The sequence below is a fragment of the Heterostelium album genome (genome assembly GCF_000004825.1).
Source record: "Heterostelium album PN500 unplaced genomic scaffold PPL_contig8, whole genome shotgun sequence".
NCBI classification, from domain to species: domain Eukaryota; phylum Evosea; class Eumycetozoa; order Acytosteliales; family Acytosteliaceae; genus Heterostelium; species Heterostelium album.
The window spans coordinates 386,876-407,198 of record NW_008805085.1 but is presented as its reverse complement, the minus strand read 5'-3'; the positions used below and the strand labels follow the sequence as shown (position 1 = coordinate 407,198).

At 29.9% G+C, this 20,323-nt stretch overlaps 9 protein-coding genes and 2 non-coding genes across 11 annotated transcripts; 4 read left to right on the top strand and 7 right to left on the bottom strand.

Moving 5' to 3' along the window:
• Nucleotides 1-1,470: 1,470 nt before the first annotated feature.
• Nucleotides 1,471-3,582, bottom strand: PPL_03808 (uncharacterized protein; the record flags this gene model as incomplete). Its single annotated transcript, XM_020574727.1, has 4 exons — nt 1,471-1,546; nt 1,691-1,862; nt 2,478-2,616; nt 3,343-3,582. 4 exons carry the CDS (start codon nt 3,580-3,582, stop codon nt 1,471-1,473), a joined length of 627 nt encoding a protein of 208 aa, XP_020435141.1.
• A 315-nt stretch (nt 3,583-3,897) lies between these two features.
• Nucleotides 3,898-4,969, bottom strand: PPL_03806 (uncharacterized protein; the record flags this gene model as incomplete). The annotated part of the gene is made up of 3 exons (XM_020574726.1): nt 3,898-4,081; nt 4,160-4,394; nt 4,891-4,969. 3 exons carry the CDS (start codon nt 4,967-4,969, stop codon nt 3,898-3,900), a joined length of 498 nt encoding a protein of 165 aa, XP_020435140.1.
• On the bottom strand, nt 3,958-4,038 carry PPL_03807. The gene has a single exon. It is a non-coding gene; the product is annotated as a tRNA-Ser (tRNA).
• Nucleotides 4,970-5,289: 320 nt separating the features above from the next.
• PPL_03805 (nucleolar and coiled-body phosphoprotein 1 family protein) lies at nt 5,290-6,629 on the bottom strand (the record flags this gene model as incomplete). The annotated part of the gene is made up of 2 exons (XM_020574725.1): nt 5,290-6,382; nt 6,478-6,629. The coding sequence occupies 2 exons, from the start codon at nt 6,627-6,629 to the stop codon at nt 5,290-5,292; spliced, it is 1,245 nt and encodes a 414-aa protein (XP_020435139.1).
• Nucleotides 6,630-6,927: 298 nt separating this feature from the next.
• On the top strand, nt 6,928-7,424 carry PPL_03804 (LYR motif-containing protein; the record flags this gene model as incomplete). Its single annotated transcript, XM_020574724.1, has 3 exons — nt 6,928-7,024; nt 7,093-7,161; nt 7,375-7,424. 3 exons carry the CDS (start codon nt 6,928-6,930, stop codon nt 7,422-7,424), a joined length of 216 nt encoding a protein of 71 aa, XP_020435138.1.
• Nucleotides 7,425-7,564: 140 nt separating this feature from the next.
• On the bottom strand, nt 7,565-8,560 carry PPL_03803 (uncharacterized protein; the record flags this gene model as incomplete). The annotated part of the gene is made up of 2 exons (XM_020574723.1): nt 7,565-7,691; nt 8,550-8,560. The coding sequence occupies 2 exons, from the start codon at nt 8,558-8,560 to the stop codon at nt 7,565-7,567; spliced, it is 138 nt and encodes a 45-aa protein (XP_020435137.1).
• Nucleotides 8,561-11,175: 2,615 nt separating this feature from the next.
• Nucleotides 11,176-13,089, top strand: PPL_03802 (Zn(II)2Cys6 transcription factor domain-containing protein; the record flags this gene model as incomplete). The annotated part of the gene is made up of 1 exon (XM_020574722.1): nt 11,176-13,089. One exon carries the CDS (start codon nt 11,176-11,178, stop codon nt 13,087-13,089), a length of 1,914 nt encoding a protein of 637 aa, XP_020435136.1.
• Nucleotides 13,090-15,282: 2,193 nt separating this feature from the next.
• On the bottom strand, nt 15,283-15,353 carry PPL_03801. Its single transcript has one exon. It is a non-coding gene; the product is annotated as a tRNA-Gly (tRNA).
• Nucleotides 15,354-15,908: 555 nt separating this feature from the next.
• msp (membrane selenoprotein) lies at nt 15,909-16,876 on the bottom strand (the record flags this gene model as incomplete). Its single annotated transcript, XM_020574721.1, has 5 exons — nt 15,909-16,083; nt 16,151-16,380; nt 16,545-16,581; nt 16,656-16,750; nt 16,826-16,876. 5 exons carry the CDS (start codon nt 16,874-16,876, stop codon nt 15,909-15,911), a joined length of 588 nt encoding a protein of 195 aa, XP_020435135.1.
• A 631-nt stretch (nt 16,877-17,507) lies between these two features.
• On the top strand, nt 17,508-19,038 carry PPL_03799 (uncharacterized protein; the record flags this gene model as incomplete). The annotated part of the gene is made up of 5 exons (XM_020574720.1): nt 17,508-17,900; nt 17,974-18,232; nt 18,295-18,337; nt 18,408-18,473; nt 18,534-19,038. 5 exons carry the CDS (start codon nt 17,508-17,510, stop codon nt 19,036-19,038), a joined length of 1,266 nt encoding a protein of 421 aa, XP_020435134.1.
• Nucleotides 19,039-19,182: 144 nt separating this feature from the next.
• PPL_03798 (Fcf2 domain-containing protein) lies at nt 19,183-19,991 on the top strand (the record flags this gene model as incomplete). Its single annotated transcript, XM_020574719.1, has 3 exons — nt 19,183-19,340; nt 19,416-19,566; nt 19,632-19,991. The coding sequence occupies 3 exons, from the start codon at nt 19,183-19,185 to the stop codon at nt 19,989-19,991; spliced, it is 669 nt and encodes a 222-aa protein (XP_020435133.1).
• Between the last annotated feature and the right edge of the window lie 332 nt (nt 19,992-20,323).

Here is a 20,323-nt window from a genome sequence, read left to right as displayed (position 1 = left end):
ATTCTATATGATCTTGATTTAGAAAAAGGATTATTAAATATAAAAAAGGAAATTCTAACTCTGATTTGAATTAATCTTGTCTGTGGAAAGTTGGTAGTATCTTCAAAGTATACTTTATCATTTATACATATATATGAATGCAAGATCAGCACTGTTAGATATCAGTGGATGGGTCAGTATGCTTTTATATTGGTAATTTGGTTATCTATGATTTAAAAAAGATAATTTTAATAATACATTAATAAACCAAATAGAAACCTTTAAAATTACAAAATATTTAATAAAATACTAAGTATAAAGTTAATGTTAATCAAAAAAACTAAAAGAATAAACTTTTGGAAAAATCATTTTTACAAACAATTTAGATCTTTTGTATTTTATTTTAATAATTTGAATATATTTAATTTTTTTTTTTTTTTTTTTCAAAAAAAGATTTTTTGATTCATGATCAGTCAACAAATTGCAGGTATTGATATTAACTCTACCGTCAATATCAAAATTCTGTATTCTTAATTATCAATACAGTAGTTGAGTGTTGGTGAACAACAGTATAAAGTGGTGGCTCGTAGTTGGAAGGATTTAGATTCCAATCAGATTTAAATTACGCGTTATTGCAGAGCAATCGACAGTGACTCCTTGGGAGATAGAATTAGCGATCGTGAGGTTAAGCTTGAGGTAATTGGCATCTATTAATTTGGTGTAATGGGTGACTTCTCTCTTGACGGTATTTTCCAGCTTGTATTGGGTACCATCACAAACATTTTATAGGACAGCGCCTTCCATAACGATTGTAAGATAGCAGCAGTAAGGTGGGTGAAGTGGACAGTAGTACGAATAGGACCGTCGAACTTGATCCACGAGTGCTTCCAATTGCGAAGTCTATAGTTACAGTACTTGTGGTATATATGTTTGATAAAGGATAGGAACTGCTGTGAAACTACATTCCTGCATTTGAAGAAGAAGTGCTCATGTGGGTTGCAGAGTTCAGTGAAGGTGTCACAAGAACTCACAGACATGACCTGTGCGCTTGTGGTTGATGGAAGGTGTGAGAGTACAGCCGGAATATGCTGTTACGTAGCATAGGCGCTTTGACCTTGGATATATGCAGGAACTGAGATTGGAGAACCAAAGAGTGACCAATATGGTTAGTTGACCTTCAGTACGGCGGACACAGGGGGTACTTGTGGTTGAATAGGACAGAATAGATTTCCTTCAGAGAAAAGAGACTACCATCACCAGTAAGGATGAGATTGCCCGGTATGACTCTGGAGAAGTGATTTTTTCTAAAATCCATCCAAGACCAATGGAATAGTTTGAAGGTGAAGAGGTTGGGTTAGAAAATTTTTTGCACAATCAAGCATGGATGACCAAGTTTTGAAGTAACCAAATGAGTTGCTTCTACTTAACAACAGGAATCTATTAAAGACCCATATCTTATAAGCAGCAGAACGAAGAGTAGATCCCACAAATTTAGACCACCATCATTCCAGTGAAAGCAAGACCCAAAGACATCAAAGCAGTAAACTTTGCTTTGACATCAGGTGCACTGGTGAAGAACCAAGCAATAAGTCTGTTGACAAGCTTGATTTGATCAGGTGTGGGTGATTCAAGATAGAAGTTATAGAAGAACATGGGAAGTATATAAGATTTAATGATGATTGATGTCGCTCTAAGAGTATAAACTTTATACAGAGCTACAGCAAAAATCTGAGAAACAGGACATAAGGGTTGAATATAAATTAAAAAACAATGTATCAAATCATCAGACACATATTCATTTATTTGTTTTAGAAAGTAACAAATATATGGGAGTATAGATCTTTGAAAATGATTAGTATTTATAAAAAAATTGAGACATTTAACTTTTTAAATAAAAATAAAAAAAATAAAAAACAAAAATTATTTGTGCAATATTTCTAAAGGAATAAAATACTTTTTGTTTTTATAGATATAAATTTACTTTCTTAAAAATCAATAAATATGATTAAGATACCTAGATGATGATTATTTGATTCAATTTGTTTCATAAAGATTCATAGGGTTTTTGGCAATAAGCAGGTGTCATTTCATATCACCACCATTAACATTATTTAAGAGCTCCTTTGAGTTTAGAATGAATAGCATCTAGTATATATATTTATCTCATGAATACCCAAGAATTTTAAAAAACATTCAGGTCCTGACAGGTTTGTATATCAAATTTAGTTAAGTATTCATTCTTGAAGTACTATAATAAAAAATAGTTTATTACTTCCAAAATATTGCACAAATTAAATTTTATCTTTTATTTTTTTTATTTTTTTTTAAAATGATAAATGAATCAATTTTTTTTTAATTATTAATCATTTACAAAGATCTATCTTAGAACATATTTCTTACTTTCTATAACAAATAAATGTATCTTTTTGATACTATTGATACCCTGTCCTGTTTCTCAGATTTTTTCTGTAGGTTAACTTTAATGAGATTGATGATACTTGCCAGTTTAGAGCAATGACCATCTGGGTTGAAGTTTACACCTAGGTATCTTTCAGGGACGGTGGAGAAAGGGAACGGGTGGTTAGTAGTGAGAGTGTTACCGAGCGGAATGATAAGCGATTTACCAGAGTTAACGTCCTCAAGGGTTGATAGTTTGAACAGGTTAAACCAATGGATGACTCATCCGCGAACATGAGCAACTTGATTCTTTTGAGCGGTAGATACTTCAATACAAATCTCTTTTAAAAGGGGTGATTAACTATAAATTAAAGTGTTCTATTTAACAATCTCTTTTGTTTAAGTTTGATTGGAGTAGAACAAAGTAGTCCAACTATATGAGAATCAGCGATGATCGCTCTCGCCAAACACTCAATCGTGAGGACTAAGAGAGTAGGAGAAAGGGGATCACCTTGCTGGGTGCCTTTATAAATGAAAAAAGTCTTGGTTTTGAAACCGTTCACCAGAACAGAAGAGGGAGAGTTAGCTTTGATAATTTTAGTTTTTTCTACAACAGAGTTAGTTAGTTTCACTAATTGATATATTTAAAATTCGAATTTAAATTGAATTCTTTGAAAAGTAGGCATTAAAAGATATAGATTTCAATGAGATATTCTCTCCGCATTTTTTTTTTTTGCAAAAAAAGATTTGTTGACTCATGATCAGTCAACAAATTGCAGGTATTGATATTAACCTGCTAGTTCGTGTTTTATATTATATTTTCATTCTCACACAGGCCGTGAGAAATATAGCCAATAAAATGTTATTATTATTATTATTATTATTATTATGATTATTATTATTATTATTATTGTTATAAATTATTAATTAATAAGTTGAGTAGTATTAGGATAGAATAGATCTAACAGTAGTTGCGTGTTGATGAACAACAGTATAAAGTGGTGGCACGTAGTTGGAAGGATTAAGATTCCAATCAGATTTAAATTTACGCGTTAATGCAGAGCAATCGACAGTGACTCCTTGGGAGATAGAATTAGCGATCGTGAAGTTAAGCTTGTGGTAATTGGCATCGATTAATTTGGTGTAATGGGTGACTGCTCTCTTGACGGTATTTTCCAGCTTGTAATGGGTACCATCACCAAACATTTCACAGGACAGCGCCTGCCATAACGAATGTACGATAGCAGCAGTAAGGTGGGTGAAGTGGACAGTAGTACGAGTAGGACCGTCGAACTTGATGCACGAGTGCTTCCAATTACGAAGTCTATAGTTACAGTACTTGTGGTATATACGTTTGATAAAGGAAAGGAACTGCTGTGAGACTACAATCCTGCATTTGAAGAAGAAATGTTCATGTGGGTTGCAGAGTTCAGTGAAGGTGTTGCTTTGGCATCAGGTGCACTGGTGAAGAACCAAGCGATAAGTCTGTTGACAAGCTTGATTTGATCAGGTGTGGGCGATTCAAGATAGAAGTGATAGAAGAGCATCTCCGCATGCGAACCAACTATGATTTAGTGTTGTCGACACCTGCAGGATTCGAACCTGCGCCCCCGAAGGGAATTGATTTCTAGTCAATCGCCGTAACCACTTGGCTAAGGTGTCATTTGAATGATTATCAAAAATCCATAAATGGTGCCATCGACCTCTTGGTTTACTAAAGTGGTCCTTCTTTTAGATTTAAGCTTCTTATCATCTTGGGTGCTCGTTTAGAAATAAATTGCACCTTGCGGGGAAGAGAATTTGAATGATAGTTTTAGTTTTTGGAAATTTATCCCAAAAAAAATTTTCCAATCGGAGTGCTAAACAGGTTTGATAGTCATCTGTTGGTTCACCTTTGAAGTTGATCATAATCTCCTTTCTGAGAGCAGCAGATAAAAGACGTCGACCATGAAAGATACTCCACAAAGCAGGTGGACACTCAGCCGCTACGACTCTTGAGAGTGCGAAAGTAGATTGTTCTGTGATTAAATAGTAGCAAATTGTCGAAATACCAATTGCTTCAAGATCTCGGCTTCCATTGCTTAAGGTAAAATAGCTGAGGGTTAAAACAATGTGTCTGAAGTATGTCTGGATTTTGTGGTTTACTAACTGTAGTTTGTTATATAACGATTAATCTGTTGATAACTTTTAAAAAAAATAAACAATAAAAATTTGCAAAAAAAAAATCTGAAAGACCACGATCAGATTCGGGGATTTTTAGATATATATCGATTGAATAATTTATTAAAAAGTAAAGAGATGAAAAAGATAATAGTTGTATTTTTAGTTTGTGTATCAATAGTAGCGTGTTTGTATATTGTAAAAACACAGCTTAAACCATTCAAATCATCAAATTCAGTGGTGATGGAAGGTGATCACACCAATGAGTTGGTTCTCATTGGTAACACTCTTCGTGATAAGTGCTACAAGAGAGCAAAAGGATTCTTACACGAACCATCAATGTCAGAGACCTACTGCAATAACTTTGTTTCACACATTTTGGACCACGATATATTCCTGATCTTTGAACAATATGAAAGATCTGGTAAATCATTGAAACCAATGGTAAGTAGATTACATCAATTAATAATCGTTAGCGTAGTTGATCAACTAACAACTTTTACTTTTCTTTACTTTACTTTACACAACAACAGATGTTAGCAATGGAAGACACTATCAACTCTAAAATTACAGCACGCGATGAAAAACCACATCAATTGGTCGATAATTTTTTGAAATCACTTAAAGTTCGCACTACCGCTCATCAACAAAAAGAAGAGCTATAATGATCATTGTTACTATAGTAAATAAAAAAAGTCATTATATTTTAAATTAATTTTATTTATTTTTTATTTAAAGTTTTTTAAAAATTGTTTATTCATCGTCACTTGGATACTTGTAGCTGCTAATCTCGTGACTGATTGTACAATTGGAATAACCTCTCTTCTTCTTTGTCTTCTCAGTACGGAAACCTTTACCACGGTATTTATCCATGTGATTGTTAATCTTCTTTCCCCATTCATCAGTAAAGATATTCTGGGCTGCCTTCATATGCTTGTCAAAGACTACATCTTCTTCTCTTACTCTTCTAAATGGTGTGTTTGGTTGTTGTTTTAATTTATTATTATTATTGTTGTTGTTGTTGTTGCTATTTCCATATCCATTTGATTTATTATTATTATTATTTCTATATGAGTTGTTGTATTCTTCAACTTCCATCTTATCTTCTTCTTCTTTTTGCTCAACTTTCTCGACTTTCTTTTCTGGAACTTTTTCAACTTTCATTTCCTCCTCTGATTCAGACTCTGAATCCTTCTTCTTCTTCTTCTTCTCATCTTCAGACTCTGATGACTCTGATGAAGAGGAATCTGATGATGATGACGAATCAGATGATGAGGAGTCAGATGATGAATCACTCTTCTTCTTTTCGTCCTCAGACTCTGATGATGAGGAATCACTATCCTTTTTCTTCTTTTCATCTTCAGACTCTGATGATGATGATGAATCACTCTTCTTCTTTTCATCCTCGGACTCTGATGATGAGGAATCACTCTTCTTCTTTTCATCTTCTGACTCTGATGATGATGAATCAGAAGAGTCAGATGAATCTGAAGATGATGAATCGGATGAATCGGATGAATATGACTTTTGTTCGGATTTCTCTGTTGTGGTGGTGCTGTCGTCTTTGGCAGTTGCGGTGGCAGTTGCTGGCTCATCTGAATCTACATCGGATGTCTTTTTCTTCTCGTCTTCACTTTCGCTGCTGCTGCTATCGTCATCTGACTCTTCCTTCTTATCTTCCTCTGACTCAGAGTCAGCCTCGTCGCTGCTACTGTCGTCATCGCTGCTACTGCTGCTTTCATCATCTGAATCTGAGCTATCACTGCTGTCACTATCTTTTTCATCTACCTTTTGTTTCTTTTGATTTTCATCTTCTTTCTTTTCTTCATCTTCATCCTCCAACTTTCTTTTATTATTTGATTTATTTCTAAAAAAACGAAGGAACAAACGAACGAATTAATATAAAGTTTAATATTTATTTATTTTTATTTATTTACTTACTCTTGCCAAAACTTGACAAGTTGATTCAAGGTAACATCTTTATCGGTGTTTTCAAATTTAATATTTTGTTTTTTAGCTTCTTCCTTTAAACTGTTCAAAGCTTTTGAGAATCCATTTGCCTCTAAGAATTGCTGAACTAATGATAATTCCATTTATTTATTATTTGTTAAATTTATTATTTTATTATACTAATTAAAATAATTGATATATCTAATATGATTAATAAATAAATAAATAAATAAAATGTTAATTCTATTCTTAAGAGTTCTTTTTTTATATTCTTTATAAAAAACGCGTAAACCAAAATTTTTCGTTCGATTTTTTTGATAAAAAATTAAAAACAAAATAAATTGAATTCAATTAGTTTTTTTTTTTTTTTTTTTTTTTATTTATTTTTTTTTTTTAATTTTTTCTGATTAAATTTTTCAACTTCATAATATAACAATAAAAATGACTACAATGTTAAATAAATATAGATTTCTTATTAAACATCTTCCAAAATATCCATCAAGAAGTAGAGACAGATTATTGATTTTAGTTAGAGAAGGTAATAACTTTGTTTTTTTTATGATTATTTAAATTCATATTAATTTTGTAATTTAATATATGATCAAGATTTCAGAGCAAATAGAAATGAAACCAATCCAAAAAAGTTACAACTCTTTCAATCTGAGGTTGATGCAGGTATAAAAGAAATCAATAGATACAGAACCTTAAACAAAAATGATCAGAACTGGACATTCCATCTTTAAAGACTAAAGTCGTCTTAATCATCAATATATAACAAAAAAAAAAAACAAAAAAAAAAGGTAAATTATTTAGTTTACTTAATATATATAAATTAATAATCATATAATAATAATAATTCATTCATTTCAATTACTTTTACTTTAAAAGGAAAATTTTCAATTCAACCCATTTGCATGATGATACGTGGTCACTTATGATTTACTTTATTGTTCAAAAAGTGTACGTCTCAACAATACACCACGAGTTTAAACTATCATTCAAATTGATGATGTTATCTAAATTATCAATAACATTGTCTGATATTGTTGTTATTGTAACTACTGTTGTTATGGAGTATCTAATCACCCATTTTAACGATCAATAAAGTACGATCACATCGATAGAAATAAATAATCAATATCAAACGTACTTTAATACAATAGTTAAAATCGAGAGTATCAATTATTCTATCTATCTCTGTCGATCTTTATTGTTATGATATTTTCAGATGTAATAATAAAACAACAACACACAAATAACAACAAACAATAAACAAAACAAAAAAATAAACAAATACTTAATTAATTATGATCAATTTCAAACATGTTTATTGTTTAAAAATTGATAAACACATACGCTCAACGATTCAGTTGAATTAATTAATGATTGACTCTTTGATTGACTGATTGATTGAATTTAATAAGATGACGACAATCAAAACAAGATGGTACCTTCACCCAGACGAAACAGATTCAACAAATCAATTTCAAAGTCAAACCAACAAACTTAGTATTTGTTTATAATATTTTTTAACACCCAAACATAAAAGTTGTATTTGTATTTCGATGGTATGCCAATTTACAAGTGCAACAATTGTTTACAATCAACACATCATCATTATCATCATCTTGTAATCAACAGCATCATGCATGAAATAAAGAGGAGGAAGAACAAAGAACCACTGGAAATGTAAAGTAATAATTAAGATTTTGTACAATTTTTCATTTATAGATTGAAGATTGGTTAGTTAATCATTTTTTCATTTATTATTACGATATTATATAATAAGATATGTTGTGTTTTTAATGTGTAATCAATCAAGCAATTATTTATATTTTTAACTCTACTATATTTCATCGAATTATTTCTTTTGTTTTGATTTGATTTAATTTATAGGTGTGTGTTGTGGTGAGTTGTGGTGTGTTATGATAAGTGGAAGAAGTGTTCTGAATATGTGGTATTACTCAATTTGTGGTGGTGGTGGTTGTTGGATATATTTTAAATGGTATACCATATATGTATATATATTTTTACATTTTATTGTAGTAGTGGTTTATTCTTACGAATTACTCATTTTAATTATCAAATTCTGATTGACATCAACTATCAATCAACACACACACCACGCACACACTTGTCATTCTAAATTATCAAATGTTTAGAATATTTATTCTGTCTATTATTCAATCCATCTATCTTTAATCAGTTAAAAAATTTGATAGGAAATTAATTAACTAGTTACCACAGCAAAAACAAAACACAATCAATTTTTTATTTATTATCTTTTTTTTTATTTATTTTGTGTTTCTATTACTGTTTTACAATGACTCTTTGTCCTGGATCACACAGCAGCTAATCCAGACGACAGAAATAAAGACAAAAAAAAACATAAATAAATTAATAAACAATAGAACTTTTCATTTTTCAATTAGGATTGGATAATCAAATATATATATAACTGGTGGCTGACCGACACATTGGTTGACTCTATAACACTGGACAATCCTCCTCTAATGTTGTTATTGTTATAATTGTGTTGTTGTTTAATTTTATGTTATGAGATGCGTCTACCTATAAAATTATCATGTAAATTTAGATTGATTTTATTATTTTTGTTTTTTATTTTTCTTTTTTTTTCCTTTTGTTTAACTTGCATTCAATTGTGTTTTTATACTGATGTAGATTTAAATGTCGATTTGGTGTGCTACTTAATAACAATCATATTTTATAATTATAAATATCATCAATATAATAACAAAATATATAATTTTAGTAAATAAAAGTTATATTATTTTTTATATTCTTAATTTTTTAGTAAAAATCAACTTTTTTAATCAAATAACAACAACCAAGCAAAGTGTAAAAAGTGCCATTTTTTATGTTTTTTTTTATGTTTTTATTCGTTTTAGTAAATTGATAAATCAAATCGAAATAGAATCAATCAACCAATAAGTTAATCACAAATAAAAAACAAATTTAGAAAAAAAGTATAAAAATAACTATTTGATTCGTATTATTCATATTTCATTCAACTCCAACCCATCAACATAGAATAAAATAATTATTAAACAAAGTAACTTATCAATGAGGATTGGACTAATTTTATCTATTATATAATCAATCAATAAAAAAAATAATCATCAATCATTTAATTTTACAATTATTTATTAAGTCAGATTTGTTTTGTTGATGTCAGGAGGGAAATTATTCATTTTATTTCACTCTCATTATGTTGTATATATACAACAATCAACACTCTGCATATGGTTTGTGCTTTTTTATATGTTCGATTCTACCACAATCAAAACAAAACTTTATAGATTATTCCATATAGTGAGATGTCCAAATGTTACACTCAATTCTCTTTACTCACACACCACTTCAATAACAAATACATCATATTGATTACCACATCCTCAAACACACACACATATTCATCCACACACAAAAAAACAAAAACATCATAAAAATAGGTTTATTTTTTATTAAATACCTATCTTTTTTTTTGGATTTATTGATTTTATTCTGTTTGCATATATTCAAACACAAAATTTCAAATTAACTCGATCGTCTTTCATTATTTTTGATGTATTTTAAATGTTAATGTATTGTTTTTTTTTATATGCTTTTTTGTTGTTGCATCTGAGTACTCAGATATCAATTTCATATCATTCACAACATATTGTCAATAACTTCCTTTTAAAAGAAATATATCTATCTCAATATCTAAAAATATAATATTTAATAAATAAACAATAAAATTAATTAGCATCATAAAATCGAACACAAACTTAGCATTAGTATAAACCAATTCCACTTCCAATTAATTTGTTTTTTTTTAATATTGAAAAAAAGTATGAAGATACGATATATAGAAATTCAAATAAAAGAATCTGTATTTTTTTTTTGTTTTTGTTATACATTCACTGTGGATTTTATACATTTCAGATCCAAAGTGACCACTTGTTTATTTTTTAATTAAAAATAATTTAAATCCAGTTCATTGTCAGTAAGAATTTTTTAATCTAGAGATAAAATTTTCTAAAAACTACTAATAGCTGAAATATAATTACTATTAATATGAAAGCCACCACCTAATAACTTACTTTTAATCTTTTTTTCGTTTTATTTTTTAAATCATTCACTTTAAATTTTTTTTAAATAACTCTTAATATGTTCAAGTTTATTTATTTATAAGTTTAAAATTATTTATCTTGTTGAAAAAAAAAACAATGAATTGGTTGTGTTTTTAAATACAAATATCCGAGATTAAAGTTGGATCAAAGAGTTAACTTTCAACTTTTTTTTTTTTTAGTCTAACTTTTTCAACCACTGACAATCAACTGACACTTCAGTTGCCAACTATATCTTAAAACACAATTCCCAATTGTTACTTTTTTCTATTTTTTTATTGTCTTTTCATACAAGTCATTCAATTCATAAATGGACTGTATTTCTAATCTTATTTACTAATCATTTTTTCATTTTCTAATAGCCACACAACAAGAATTGTTTTATTGTTGTATAAAGATTTATAATTCCATTGAATCTGATAGCCAATCCAGGATAATTGGAGTTTTCCTTTTTATTATTAAAATCCCATTTGGAGGATTCCACCAATAGTTTTCAACAAAAACCTCAACTTTCAAATTGTTTTTTTATCAATTGTAAACTACAACCAACTGGGCAATGATAAAAAGAGTTAGACGTGCGTGTCTCAATTGCAGAAATTCCAAGGTAGCATGTGATCAGCAGCGGCCTTGTACCAGATGTGTCAAGCAAGAGATTGGTCACACCTGTTATGATTTGCCAAGGAAGAAGCGTGAAAAGAAGATCAAACAACCACCCAATGGCGCCTCGGCAATTATCGCCAACAATTCACCCGGTGCCTCGCCGAGCGATTCAGCCAATGGTGGTAGCTTCATTTCAATCAAATCATATTCAGGAAATACACCCATCTCCAGTCCAAATATCGGTGGTATGTCTTTGAACAGTAGTAATAACTATCCTATCTATCATCCTCCTACACAAGCATCAATCTCCCCACCAAAAATACTGATATCCAGTCAAGTTCCAAACAACAATTTTAGTTCATCGCCACACTCTGATATTTCTACGCCACCCAATCATGGATTCAGACTGTATAACTCATCAAACAAACAGTACACCGAAGAAGCAACCAACATGGTTCCTTGCTCGCAGCCAATAGACTTTTTAAATAGTTCAACAAACTCTACTCAACAACAAAACTACAGTAATACCAATAGTAACAACATCAATAACAACAACAACAATAGTAAACAATCATATCATTACTCATCTATTTTTCCCTATAACGAAAATACATCGTCACCTTCATCCTCTTCTTCCTCTTCCAATTGTAATATGTATATAGTTCCATGTATCAACAATAGTAGTAAGACCAATTCCAACAACAACAACAACAATAAATCATCTCAGCTATACTCCTCATCACCTCCACTACAACAAGCTTCCATTCCACTAAATATGGTTAATCAAGAAAATTCTCCCTCTGCTTTTCTAAAGAAAAACAATACCATTGGATGTCCAAAACTGGAAGATAAGATTCATTACTCAGCTAATCAACAACAACAACAACAACAACAACAACAATTATATCTCTACCAACAAGACCAACTTTCATCACCTGCTCATTCCAATACCAATAGTCCAAAACAACTATCACCAACTCTCACTAACCCATTGAAACGTAGCTTCTCTGGAATTCAAAACAATCTACTCAACATTAAGCGAAAGAACATGTCAAACAGTGAACCAAACATTCACTACTCGAAGACATCCTTCTACGGCCAAAATAGTATGGTAAATGGAGGTAGTAACAGTACGCCAGGTTCTGGTAGCAGTAGTATGTACAGTAGCTATGATAGCCTTGAAAAACGTGTCAATTGTGAAGACCATCAGCAATCATCGTCAACTAACCATTCCCCAAAAGATACAAATCGTTTAAACTTCAACAATAGCAATAGCAATAGTAATAGCAGTAGTTCAACTGGCAGTCCCTCGAGCAACACTGGGTTCATAAAGAATTTCGAAGACTATCAAGTAGTACCGGTACTAACTTCCAATCTTGCTCCTTCAGATCCAAACTTCCCATTCTACTCATCATATCTACAAAAGAATGGTAGCAATACTAATAACAATAATACACATGGAAATATGAGTGGTTCTACAGTTGTCGTTACTCACAATGGTGTTCAATATTGCGTTGATTCAAACTCATATGAACTTCAACAATCACAACAATTGCAACACCAACAACAACATCAACAACATTCACAACAACAACAAAACTATTTTAAATATCAACAACATCAACAGCAAAATAGTTATATTACCAGTGGACAACCACAACAACAACAAATTAGTTATTCAACGCCACAGGTCGAGGATTATCTTCTTCAACAATCACAACAACATAACCTATTTGTACCAAGCACCATCAACATTGTACAATCACAATCACTTGACCAACAACAGTCTTCATTTACTTCACAAACAACACAACTTCCTTACTATATAGGCCAATCTCTAAATAATTCAAACGAATACACTTATATATAAAATAAAAATTTCTTTGCAATTAATATATTACAATTAATTATAAGTGATTATTTTTGGAAATAACAAACACTCAAAGATGATTAATACTTGTTTTGCTATATTGTAAGATAAATTTCAAAATGATAGTGCAATGTAAATACTTAAAGTAAAAATTTTTAATTCTAAAATTTACTGAGAAAAATTATTATTATATATTCTCTGTGGCACCAATTGGCAGATCATCTCAAACATCTGGACAACAAGATCAGATTTGCTAAACCTATTTTGAAAGGGAAGTTATTTTTTTTTTTTTTATTTTTTTTTTTTTTTTTTTTGCAAAAAAAAGATTTGTTGACTCATGATCAGTCAACAAATTGCAGGTATTGATATTAACCTGCTAGTTCGTGTTTTATATTATATATACATTCTCACACAGGCCGTGAGAAATAGCCAATAAAATATTATTATTATTATTATTATTGTTTATAGTTATTATTAATTAATAAGTTGAGTAGTATTAGGATAGGATAGATCTAACAGCAGTTGAGTGTTGATGAACAACAGTATAAAGTGGTGGCACGTAGTTGGAAGGATTTAGATTCCAATCAGATTTAAATTTACGCGTTAAAGCGCAATCGACAGTGACTCCTTGGGAGATAGAATTAGCGATTGTGAAGTTAAGCTTGTGGTAATTGGCGTCGATTAATTTGGTGTAATGGGTGACTGCTCTCTTGACGGTATTTTCCAGCTTGTAATGGGTACCATCACCAAACATTTCACAGGACAGCGCCTGCCATAACGAGTGTACGATAGCAGCAGTGAGGTGGGTGAAGTGGACAGTAGTACGAATAGGACCGTCGAACTTGATGCACGAGTGCTTCCAATTACGAAGTCTATAGTTACAGTACTTGTGGTATATATGTTTGATAAAGGAAAGGAACTGCTGTGAGACTACATTCCTGCATTTAAAGAAGAAATGTTCATGTGGGTTGCAGAGTTCAGTGAAGGTGTCCCCACAGAACTCACAGACATGACCAGTGCGCTTGTGGTTGATGGGGAAGGTGTGAGAGTACAGCCGGAATATGCTGTTACGTAGCAATACTCATAAAGATTCAATTAACTTTATCTTAATTGTTAAAGTATTCTACATTTAAAATCATATAAAGATAAAGGTTATTATCTGTATACATTAAAGATCAAATAAAGTTAATACATAAATCTTTACAATATTTATTAACTTTGTCTTTAATGTATATAAATACACCGTGTATACATATTATTGGAATATTATTCGTATTTTAAAATATAAATGGATATGTTAGCATATTCAAAATAAACATTTTATTTCTTTTTTTGGACAATATATTAGATTAATGTATTTTCCAATTTTATTCCTATTTTGGATAGATGCTGTGACACAATGAAATATACACCATTATCTAGATATATTCATCCAGATATATTCATCCAGATATAGATAAATTGAGAACTGCAATAGAATAGAAAAAATATGAAATCAAATTCTGAAAATCACAAAACAAGTAAAATTGATCTACTACTAAAAAATATATATCTTTAAAATTTGTAAGAAACACAGTAAATTACATCCAAAGCCAAAAAGTGTGGTGAATTGAAGATTTAAAAAAAATTCTAATCTTGTTAATTATTAATTTCCCGATTAGAAAGAATGGTTGCAAACAATAGATTAATATTATTCTATATTAATTTTCAACACGCTGAATACTCTATTACTATAAGGAGTTATCTTATACTTAATTAGGTTTTAATATGTATAATTAATTTCAATGGATATGTCATATTTTGTCTCACTTTGATAATGTAATAAAGTTAAATAAAGAATAAAGAATGAAATATAATATTTAATATCTTTTGTACTTTACAACATTTAAGTTTAAAAATGAGTATATATTAAGTTATAATATTTATCTTTATTTAAAGTTGAAATAAAGTAAAATTTGAATAACTTTTTAAGTATTGTTACGTAGCATAGGCGCTTTGACCTTGGATATGTGCAGGAACTGGGATTGGAGAACCAAAGAGTGACCAATCTGGATGGTTAGTTGACCTTCAGTACGGCGGACTCGGGGGTACTTGCGGTCGAAGAGGCCTTCCTTCTTAGTAAAGTTCATACTCCTTCTTTTTTTTACACAATAATTATACCGCAAGCGGTTCATTCTTTTAGGAGATTTTAGATGCGTTGTCCGGGAATCGAACCCGGGTCTCCTGCTTGGAAGGCAAGAATTCTGCCACTAGACCAACAACGCTTTGATGAAATTTCAAATTAATATTTCCGTTTTTATTTTTATTTTTCCAATTGTTCTAAAATTAAAAAAAAAATAGTTGATTCAACATAAAAAACACCTTATACAGAATAAATTACACATGAAAAGAATTATAAACAAGATTAATTTATTTAATATCTTTAAACAAATATTCAACAAAGAAACAAAGGTATTAGACAAAAATTGATCCGAATCCATTTTTAAATAAACATCATCCTATTAGCGACTTTATAAGTTTATGCCGATAGGATTCATCACTATTTAAAATGGTTCGAGGTTGATTGCCAACAGAAATTCAAATCTCGCAAGGTATACTTACTATACTACCGATTTGCCGACGATAGGTACAGTGCATTGAATTCTGTGGTCCAATCAACTAATCAAATCTATCCAACACTCTGAATCTCCAGACACCTGAATCTAGATGACCAAACAAAATAATCCTAAACAAATTACTAACTACAGACTAGACTTCATACTCTGTTTAACTAAAACAAGATCTCTGAAATCGATAGCATGTCAATTGGTTCTAGCTGGTTATTTAGATGGACGGAGTTGTTTCCAGAGTTTCTTGATCTTCAAATGTAGATCAGCACACCAAATGGTACCCACCATCAATAGGATATATCCAAAGTAGGTACAGAAAACAACAAAGAACCAACCAGTAGCAGACAGACACTTCATACTTTCTGAATTACAACCTGGACGATAACTATGGAAATTATTAAAAATTAATAAAAGAAATGCAATGTTATTTTAAATGGTATAAAGATACATACGCAGCTGGACTCCAACGAGATTTAGTTGTCCAGAGACCATTATCAACTAGGATATGACGCAGGATATCAACAGTAGCGAACGGCACAGCTACTGCAGTTAAATAGAATGGTCCGAACTTGTACCAATGACCTTTATCACTACGACGTGTGCAGCACTTGTGATAGTGATATTGTGAGAGATTACTCAAAATTGTGAGTGAAATGGCAAATGTAATGGCGTGTGCAAAGCCCTAAAATAACAAACAATAAATAATAATAATAAAATGATTAGTTATCATTAATTTTTTTTCTATTTACTTTTTGTTATATTATAGTTTATACTTACAACGGCACCTTGCGAAGCGGCAATACCAAGAATGCTTGCCACCAAAAGTGGCCAACATCAACTTCCTACCAAAGCTGGAATTGAAATGAGTACAGAGAGAATAGCACTAGGAATTGATTGATATGATTAGAGATTTGAATGGTGTATATTTATGTGAAATGATCGTTTATTGTAACTTACATGTATAATGGTTTCTTATCCTTGTCTGATTCTTCTCTTACTTTTTCATCGGCTTCATCGGAGAGGTTATTGTTGGCAGTGGAGCAACAATCATCCTTTTCCATGAGCAAAGCAGTTTCATCATCTTGGTTGGTATTGACGTTCTTGGCAGGAGTGGGACGAGCTCATACACCACCCTCGCAATCTTCCTCATACTTAGGAATGTCAGCAAAGAAAGACATTATTTGTTTTGTGTTTTTTTTGTTTTTAAAAGCTTTGTTTAATTTATATGTATTACTATTAGTTTTATAAAACCAAGAATAAAATATAATAAATAGTTATTAATGTAATGAAAATAAATCAAATAGTGTGCAGTGCTAAAAAAAAAATTGACAAGTTTAAAAAAAAACAAATTATTTTTTTATCAAAAATGTCCAATTAATTGGGTGAATAAAAACACAGTGTCAAAAAGATCTCTTATTGGATACAGAAAATTCAAATGACTTTTAAAAAGAAGCATTCTAAAAGAGTTCTTAAAACCCATTTTATACCAATTTTTATATTTATAACAAATTTTGATGTTCTCAAAAAGTTTTGTTTATAAATCTGATAAATTATTTTAAGTTGTCAATCAGGTAATCTGTGTTAATTATTTGTTCTTATTTTCCTTTAGTTACACAATGTGAAATAACAATGCTTTATAAAGATGTGATCAAATGATTATTTTTAACAAAAAGAATGTGTAATTTCATTTTATCCCTCCCCAAAAAATGAAAAAATTTTGCACAGCTTTTGTGTGCATTTTACAAAAATAATGCGAGAATACAAAAAAAGTTGTGTTAGAAAAACCCAACCTATAAAATGAAATAACAAATGTTACATATAAATAATAGTAAAAATAGATTTGGTATTTTTGATAATATTAATATGATCAATCATACTGGTGGTACTGTAGATGATAGTAGGTATATTGTATTCGAAAAAGTTGGAAATGGAAGCTATGGTGAGGTATTTCGTTGTCAAGATAGATATACAGGTGAAATAGTTTGTATAAAAGATATCAGTTTCAATAGTAACAAACAACTAATGAAATCGTTGAATGAAATCGAAATATTGAAACAACTATCACATCCGTTCATCGTATCTTATCGAGATGCCTATTCAGTGGACCAACGCATCAAAATTATCATGGAGTACGCTGAACACTATGATTTAGATAGATTGGTAGATTATCATATTAAATCAAAGACATTCCTACCTGAAAATGTATGTTTTTATTAATAAAACAACAATTAACTATGTTAAATGTTAACGGTTATTCGCAATATTTATAAATAAGGATATAATTAGATATTTTATTGAGATTTGTTCAGCCATAAACTATATGCATAGTAAAGGTATCATTCACAGAGATATAAAGTTAAAGAATATCTTGGTATTCAATTATTCGAAATGTGTTAAATTGGCTGATTTCGGTTTATCAAAGATTTTGGATGAGACTAAGAATACTCTAACTTTTGTTGGCTCAATTCACTTTATTAGTCCAGAGATATGTAACGGTAATTCTTATGGATCTTCAACTGACATTTGGTCTTTAGGTATGTTGAAATAAATCTTAATAGTTTTTAATAATAATCTAACTGTTATATTATCATATTAGGTGTAGTACTTTATATTTTGATGGCGAGAAGACGTCCATTTGGGTAAGTATTATTTAATAATAATATTAAACCACAAATCATAATGTTGTTGTTAACATTATAAATAAAATAGAGGTAGAAACCAATATGAGATTGCAGAGAATATTAAAAAAGGATTATATGATGTACTTCCTGGACAGTAAGTAGAGATTAAAGAAAATGTAAAATAGATACTTATAGTAGTTTATAGTTATAATAGAGCTTTGAGTTCATTGGTTGAACAAATGTTGAATAAAGATCCATCAAAGAGACCTACTTCAAGTATGATCATGGAGAATCCATTTATTGTTGAATTTCTAAAGAATGATGTAGATCTTGCAAATCAGATAAAACAATACTATGGAATGGATGGTTGTTTAATAGAAATTAATCCTGTATCGATAACAAAGAATAACACAAACATAGAATCAGAGAAATCAATGATAGAAAAGAATAGTATTGATAGTCAAAGTAGATTTTCTTCATTTAGCGATCAATCGGTATGTCAATCGGAAACACCCATTAACCAATGTTATAAAACAAAGATTTTAAAGAGAATCGGGATCAATATTGACACAAAGAATATCAGCAAACCGATGGAGATCGAATTGATTAGAAGACATATCGAGTCTTGTGATTCAACAGATTCATCTGACATTGAAAACTATCTTGATCTAAAGCTTTATAAATTGATTTCATATAATAATAATTGTATGCATAAATAAAAATTAATTCATTTTAATAATTCATTTCTTTCGTTTCGTTTTTTTTTTTTTTTTTTTGAATTTTTTGATATCAAAAAATTGATTTAATTTTATTATTATTTTTATTAATTTATAATAAGTTTGATTTAATATATATAATAAATAATGTCAATATCACTTGAATCATATTCACTTAGTGAAAATAATAGTAGTGATACAGATTCAAAACAAGAGAATTTAGCGTTTGACGAGTTTAAACTTATAGATCAACTTGCAAAGAGTGCAGCATTACATTTAGGTCAATTAGTAAACGAACAGAAATTGTAAGCAATACATTCACTCATTATATGTCTTTAAAAACCACTACTAATATTTTGATCGATTGATACAATTTCTAGATTATCAACACAAGGTGTACTAAAAAATGAATTAAAAAAAGTTACAAAGAAAGAGTTAAAAGGTGCATCAAATGAGAGAGTATTAGATGCTAAAAATAAGATAAAGACAATCAATGAATCAGATTCAGTTTTACCAAATAAAGTTATTAAGGTAATGTATAATTATAGAATAAAATAAATATTATAGTTAATATTAATATTTTAATAAATACATAGAAACCAGTACATGAGAATAAGAAATGGTTCGGTTTTGGTGAGGGTGAGATAACAGAGGAGATGAAATTGGAGGCAGAGCTGATAAGATTGAAATCGTTTGCAGATAACACAAAGAAGCGTTCAAAAGACGCCACAAAAGAACTACCTAAATACTTTGAAGTCGGTACTTTCATCAATAATCACGAAGATTACTATAATAGATTTACAAACAGAGAAAAGAAGAGAGGTAATCTCGGTGACATTATGGAAGATGAAAAGGTTATGAACTATATCGATAGAAAGTCATCAGAGATCATTGCAGCCGATCAAGAAAAGAAGAAGGCACTCAGAGTCAGAGCAACAAAGAAGAAGAGACATTAAACAACAACAACAACAACAACAATATATTTTATATTATTTTATTTATTTTACAATCTTTTTATTATTTATTAATATTATTGTTGATTCACTAAACAATCAATTATTTAGGTACTTTCAATTTTAGGTGATTTATAACTATCATCTATTCTTATGAATATAAGTTTAGATTGGCAGTTGATATTCATACTATCGATTAGAGTGTTTACTAATCGAATCTCCTGAAGAGTTGTATTTTCATTGGATATCTTTACCAATTCTCTACATATTTCGGTGTTTGGTGTAAAATAACATTCTATCTTTAAGATTTGTATTGATTTGCTATTTTTAATAAG